At 43.6% G+C, this 7,567-nt stretch overlaps 1 protein-coding gene across 1 annotated transcript in view; it reads left to right on the top strand.

The window, feature by feature from the left end:
- The first annotated feature begins 246 nt into the window (after positions 1-246).
- MTMR9 (myotubularin related protein 9) overlaps positions 247-7,567 on the top strand; it is a 39,421-nt gene continuing 32,100 nt past the window's right edge. The window contains exons 1-3 of the mRNA XM_089688751.1: positions 247-529; positions 6,617-6,725; positions 6,821-6,946. Of these exons, the coding sequence (XP_089544877.1) occupies positions 348-529; positions 6,617-6,725; positions 6,821-6,946 (417 nt within the window). The 5' untranslated portion in view covers positions 247-347. The remainder of the gene's footprint in view (positions 530-6,616; positions 6,726-6,820; positions 6,947-7,567) is intronic.

The raw sequence follows: 7,567 nt of genomic DNA, 5'->3' as shown, positions 1-7,567 counted from the left end.
CAAAATTCATAAAAAGATTCCATCTGAAACAAACAGTACAACTTTGTAGAGACTGAGCTCTCTCATTAGTCTTTGTATTGCGCATGCGCACCGTAGGGAGCTAATCGCAGGACAGTTCACGCATGTGCACAGGGGAGAAGGACTTGACCTTTCACGCATGCGCTATAGGTTCAACAGACGCGGGAGCGTGCACGCTGCAGGAGACGGGCACTGATCAGCTGTCAAGCAGTGTCGGGAGCGCGCTTTTGTGGGAGAGGCAGCGCATGCGCATTGCTGGTTCCGCGGTCTGGGCTGTTCTCCGGTCCCGGTGATGAGAGGACGGTGACAAGGCTGCGTCGGTGTCCGCTATGGAGTTCGCTGAGCTCATCAAGACCCCCCGGGTGGACAAGGTGGTCCTGCACCGACCCTTCCACCCGGCAGTGGGCGGGACCCTGTGTCTGACGGGTCACCATCTGATCCTGAGCTCCAGACAGGACAACAGTGAGGAGCTCTGGCTGCTCCACTCCAACATTGACTCCATAGAGAAGAGGTGAGAGCTCGTCGCTGCTGGAGATGGGGGGAGAGGGTGTCTATAAGGGTCATCGATCATCATATTGGGGGAGGGGATGTCTATTAAGGGAGGAGTCATATGAGGGAGGGGGTCATCATATGGGGTAGGGGATGTCTATTGGGGGGAGGGGTCATCATATCGGGGGAGTGGTTATCATATGGGTCTGTGGGGGGAGGGGATGTCTATTGGGGAGGGGCATCATCTGGATCTATGGGTGGAAGAGATGTATATTGGGGTGGTGGTGGCGGCCAACTTCTGGGTCTATGGGGAGGAGGAGATGTCTATTTGCGGGGGGGGGGTCATCCTCTTAATCTTTGGGAGGGGGGGGGCGAGATGTCTATGGGGGGAGCAATTTTCTAGGACCATGGGGGGGGGTCATCATTTGGGCTCTGTAAGGAAAAGGGAAGGTGTTATCTTTTTTGGGTCAGTAGAGGGGATGGCTACTCTTAAGAGCTGTAATTTCTAAACCCTTCCTCCAATTTGGATGTACGTACCCTCAAATTAATTCTGAGAGTGTGCACTTTCATCCCATATCCATTATATAACTATAGCTTGAATATTTATTTCAGGTACTTATATAGCGCCATCAATGTACACAGCACTTTACATATATATTGTACATTCACATCAGTCCCTAACCCTCAAGGGGGGTACAATCTAAGGTCCCTAACTCACATTCATACATACACATACTAGGGACAATTTAGACAGGAGCCAATTAACCTACCAGTGTGTCTTTGGTGTATGGGAGGAAACCAGTGGAAACCCACGCAGGCACAGGGAGAACATTTGGTGATGCCATGGTTGGGATTTGAACCAGCGACTCTAGTACTGCCAGGCGGAAGTGCTAACCACTTAGCCACTGTGCTGCCCAATATGTTTGTAGAACTCGGTGTAGCATTATTCAGCCTGAGGTCATCACAGAGGACAAGGGGGCACTCTTTACATTTGGAGGAAAAGAAATGTAATCTCCAAACACAGAAAGGTTTCTTCAACACTAACATTTATAGGTAAAGTTGATCCAGGGATTATCCGATTGCCTCTCGGGGGATCAGGAAGGAATTTTTTTCCCTGCAGGAGCAAATTGGCTCATGCTTTGCTGGTTTTTTCTGCCTTCCTCTGGATCAACTGTGGGTATAGGATTATAACTTTTTTTTTTTTTTTTTAATGGTTGAACTGGATGGACTTTTGTCTTTTTTCAGCCAGACTAACTATGTTTTGGTAAATACCTGAAAAAATCTAAAATTGTGCCTGTGTCCAAATATATATGGGCCTAACTCTATGTATTTTAGAAATTAAAGTTATATTGTCTTCCATTTAATTATTTTATGGGTTTTGATTGGGGAATTTTTAGGAGCATACTCCATGGTAGTAGAATATATGGTGCTGAGGGCACTGCATTAAGGATACCGCCGTCCTGCCTGGTGATACTGTCCGTAGGTCTCCTGTAGGGGAGCCAGAGAGGCGATACCGATCATGGATGTATTTTGGTGTTTATTTATGGTTGTTTATTAGTCATTAATATTTTAATAATGGTTTATTATTAGTCATTATTGTCATTTTATATATTGTGCATCATAGATATGGAATGCAGACTGGGGTTGATATGTGTAATACGTTTTAATAATTAAAATGGCCATTGAGGTCTCCAGTATGAGCAGTGTTGAACTCTATACAAAGCGAGGATCTAGCTGCGTCTGGCGTTCACGGCCTATGAGGAAGTCAATGTGATGAAACGCGTCAACAGGAAGTTACATCAGACGCACACCGGAAATATCGCATCGGCCATTTTAGAGAAGGCATTTCAATATCAGAATTCATGTAGGCATATACTCTTCAATAAAAGAGCAGTTTTTATTGTACTGCTGCACTATGGATATTTATTTTTAATACACCTGTTGTGAGCGCGGAAGTAACAAGAAGTCAAAGTGTAGAATTTTAGTGAGGCACGGAAATGATTAAGAAGGCATATATATGCAATGTATAGAACAGCCTTTCTCAACCCTTTCAATACAGAGGAACCATTGACCTAACTTTCAGGTCTCAGGGAACCCCTGCTAAAAATGACTATATCTACACTTCATGATACATTACTGTGATGGTCAGTGGGAAGAATGCCCCTTACATTGGTGATCAGTGGGAAGAATGTCCCTTACATTGGTGATCAGTGGGAAGAATGCTCCTTACATTAGTGATCAGTGGGAAGAATGTCCCTTACATTGGTGATCAGTGGGAAGAATGTCCCTTACATTGGTGATCAGTGGGAAGAATGTTCCTTACATTGGTGATCAGTGGGAAGAATGTCCCTTACACTGGTGATCACTGAGAAGAATGTCCCTTACCTTGGTGATCAGTGGGAAGAATGTCCCTTACATTGATGATCAGTGAAAAGAATGTCCCTTAGATTGGTGATCAGTGAGAAGAATGTTCCTTACATTGGAGATCAGTGGGAAGAATGTCCCTTACATTGGTGATCAGTGGGAAGAATGTCCCTTACATTGGTGATCAGTGGGAAGAATGTTCCTTACATTGGTGATCAGTGGGAAGAATGTCCCTTACATTGGTGATCAGTGGGAAGAATTTTCCTTACATTGGTGATCAGTGGGAAGAATGTCCCTTACACTGGTGATCACTGAGAAGAATGTCCCTTACCTTGGTGATCAGTGGGAAGAATGTCCCTTACATTGATGATCAGTGGGAAGAATGTCCCTTACATTGGTGATCAGTGGGAAGAATGTACCTTACGTTGGTGGTCAGTGGGAAGAATGCTCCTTACGTTGGTGGTCAGTGGGAAGAATGCTCCTTACGTTGGTGATCAGTGGGAAGAATGTCCCTTAGATTGGTGATTAGTGGGAAGAATGTCCCTTAGATTGGTGATCAGTGAGAAGAATGTTCCTTACATTGGTGATCATTGGGAAGAATGCTTCTTACATTGGTGATCAGTGGAAAGAATGTTCCTTACATTGGTGATCAGTGGGAAGAATGTCCCTTACATTGGTGATCAGTGGGAAGAATGCTCCTTACATTGGTGATCAGTGGGAAGAATGTTCCTTACATTGGTGATCAGTGGGAAGAATGTACCTTACATTGGTGATCAGTGGGAAGAATGCTCCTTACATTGGTGATCAGTGGGAAGAATGTTCCTTACATTGGTGATCAGTGGGAAGAATGTCCCTTACATTGGTGATCAGTGGGAAGAATGTCTCTTACATTGGTGATCAGTGGGAAGAATGTCTCTTACATTGGTGATCAGTGGGAAGAATGTCCCTTACATTGGTGATCAGTGGGAAGAATGTCCCTTACATTGGTGACCAGTGGGAAGAATGTCCCTTACATTGGTGACCAGTGGGAAGAATGTCCCTTACATTGGTGACCAGTGGGAAGAATGTCCCTTACATTGGTGATCAGTTGGAAGAATGTCCCTTACATTGGTGATCAGTGGGAAGAATGTCCCTTACATTGGTAGTCAGTTGGAAGAATGTACCTTACATTGGTGATCAGTGTGAAGAATACTCCTTACATTGGTGATGAGTGGGAAGAATGTCTCTTACATTGGTGATCAGTGGGAAGAATGTCTCTTACATTGGTGATCAGTGGGAAAAATTCTCCTTACATTGGTGATCAGTGTGAAGAATGCTCCTTACATTGGTGATCAGTGGGAAAAATTCTCCTTACATTGGTGATCAGTGGGAAGAATGTCCCTTACATTGGTGATCAGTGGGAAGAATGTCCCTTACATTGGTGGTCAGTGGGAAGAATGGCCCTTACATTGGTGATCAGTGGGAAGAATGTTCCTTACATTGGTGGTCAGTGGGAAGAATGTTCCTTACATTGGTGATCAGTGGGAAGAATGTTCCTTACATTGGTGATCAGTGGGAAGAATGTTCCTTACATTGGTGATCAGTGGGAAGAATGCCCCTTACATTGGTGATCAGTGGGAAGAATGTCCCTTACATTAGTGATCAGTGGGAAGAATGTCTCTTACATTGGTGATCAGTGGGAAGAATGCTCCTTACATTGGTGGTCAGTGGGAAGAATGTTCCTTACATTGGTGGTCAGTGGGAAGAATGACAGATTGCTAAAAAGATTAATGGTGTCAGTGGGAACTTACCTGAGTGGCAAAAATTGCTGATTACTCAAGGAACCCCTACGGACCTCTGGAGGAACTCTGGTATAGAGGGTAGGGTGCATGACCTGAAGGGGAATAATGGAGCACTCCTGTTGGTGTGATATCTAAGGTTGATGGTCACTGACACACGTTGGATTAATGGAGAAGACACTTATATTGATGTTTTGCATGAAGTTTGTGGAGGAAGGTAAGAGTATATATTATTAATGGTGATTGGTGAAGAGCACAATATTCGGAATACCCTATATTCTCAGAGATTGAGCACAGTTGAAGATTGAAGACATACTACACTATATTTGTTTTCCTTTATTTGGGAGCACAAGCAGAAGAGAAGCCAGGAAAAGAGTGGAGGAGAGGAGGATGTATTTGTACCCAACGCTTGATTGTCAGAGGAATCTGGTGAGAGCATATGAAGACTGAATGTCCTATATGGATTTTGAGGATTGCTGTTGTGGTGATTTGATAGTGACAGCATCTGATCATTGTTATTTATGGACATTTTGTGGTATCAGGGTTTCGCTGTTTCACAGGCAGTTTAAGCTTGGATGTGTTTGGTATCTATTTACTCGACACAACCCCATCTTTTATATTTCAGAAAAAAATTAGGTATCATATTGTATGTACATCAAAATTAATTTTGGTTTATTTTATACTGAAAATATGGGTTCGATGAACATGTGCACTAATAACCGGTGACCTAAAAATGTGTAACTCATCATTTTATTTTCCAAGGTCTCTGTGTATACACTGCTTGGGGGTTTAAAACTTCAGGCCCAAGAGCTCCTTCACAACAGTGGCTGCATTATATTCTGGTCTCTGTTGTGCCCTGTGAAGGGAGTGGTGCCAGTGTGTCGTAAATGACACATCCCACTGTGCACTATTAATGCAAGGAACATTCTTCCCACTGATCACCAATGTAAGGAACATTCTTCCCACTGATCACCAATGTAAGGAACATTCTTCCCACTGATCACCAATGTAAGGAACATTCTTCCCACTGATCACCAATGTAAGGGACATTCTTCCCACTGATCACCAATGTAAGGAGCATTCTTCCCACTGATCACCAATGTGAGGAGCATTCTTCCCACTGATCACCAATGTAAGGAACATTCTTCCCACTGATCACCAATGTAAGGAACATTCTTCCCACTGATCACCAATGTAAGGAACATTCTTCCCACTGATCACCAATGTAAGGAACATTCTTCCCACTGATCACCAATGTAAGGGACATTCTTCCCACTGATCACCAATGTAAGGAGCATTCTTCCCACTGATCACCAATGTGAGGAGCATTCTTCCCACTGATCACCAATGTAAGGAACATTCTTCCCACTGATCACCAATGTAAGGGACATTCTTCCCACTGATCACCAATGTAAGGGACATTCTTCCCACTGATCACCAATGTAAGGAGCATTCTTCCCACTGACCACCAATGTAAGGAACATTCTTCCCACTGATCACCAATGTAAGGAACATTCTTCCCACTGATCACCAATGTAAGGGACATTCTTCCCACTGATCACCAATGTAAGGGACATTCTTCCCACTGATCACCAATGTAAGGAACATTCTTCCCACTGATCACCAATGTAAGGGACATTCTTCCCACTGATCACCAATGTAAGGGACATTCTTCCCACTGACCACCAATGTAAGGAACATTCTTCCCACTGATCACCAATGTAAGGAACATTCTTCCCACTGATTACCAATGTAAGAGACATTCTTCCCACTGACCACCAATGTAAGGGACATTCTCTCCAATATATATATATATATAAATAGGGCCCACTTTAGGACCTCCCTGGGATGTGGGCATGATTACCTCCTCCTTTGAAGGCATGGAAAGCTTAAGTGAATTCTGATGATATCTTTAATATACATGACACTATTGTTGAGGCCAAAGACGAATATTTGTTATTTTACAGGTTCGTCGGCTCTTCTGGGACCATCACCATAAAATGCAAGGACTTGCGCATAATCCAACTGGAGATCACAGGGATGGATGAATGTATCAACATCGCTAGTTCTATTGAGGTGAAGACCTACCCCCCCCCCCCCCCAATACATATATACGATGTGGTAGGTTGTTTGACTATTAATTGGTCATATGTGCGCTGTGCTCTCTCTAGGCCTTATCCACTCTGGACACCATCTCCCTGATGTACCCGTTCTTCTACCGGCCAATGTTCGAGGTCACTGAAGACGGATGGCATGCTTTCCTGCCTGAACAAGAATTCGAACTTCTCAGCTCAGAGGTACTTATATTGTCTAGGAAGATTCTCATTTATCTATTTTATGGTATATCTAGTTGTGCTTTATCAAATCAACTAGACTTGTTCTGTCATTTTGAAGACGTTTTGTAGCTTATCCAAACCACTACCGGTGCCTGAACAAGAATTTAACTCCTCAGCTCAAAAGTACTTCTCTTTTATGAAGGTTCTCATTTATCCAGGTCATGGCACATCTAGTAACACTTGGTCACATTCAGCTGGATTTGTTCTGAAGACGTTTGTAAATTCTCCACATTGTTTCTGAGTGTTGGTCAGATACCCCAGCATTGATATCCACAGAGGTAACACAGCCACTAATCACCATGGAAAGGCAGATGTAGTTGTTCAGGAACAGGATGGGATGTGTGAAAGTTGTGGGACCACCATGTTCTAGTTCCATAATCCCATCCTTAGTTTTAGGAAGTCTGTCCAGGTGCTAATCCTTCAATTTACATGAAGTTGTGCATTGATGTTAAACTGGTCTTGTATGTGGAAGACAAATGGTGTTGAAGGCCTCCACCGTGTTCAGAAATGGTTGTACCAGTTTAATATAGATGACCTCTTCCAAACTAGATGTCCTCAAAAGAATGTTCATTTTCATCACGT

Source organism: Staurois parvus, unplaced genomic scaffold, assembly GCF_062004578.1.
Source record: "Staurois parvus isolate SC_StPar_1 unplaced genomic scaffold, SC_StPar_1.0 ptg000453l, whole genome shotgun sequence".
NCBI classification, from domain to species: Eukaryota; Metazoa; Chordata; class Amphibia; order Anura; family Ranidae; genus Staurois; species Staurois parvus.
Note: the sequence above shows the minus strand (reverse complement) of the source record. Positions and strands in the feature narration are given on the sequence as shown.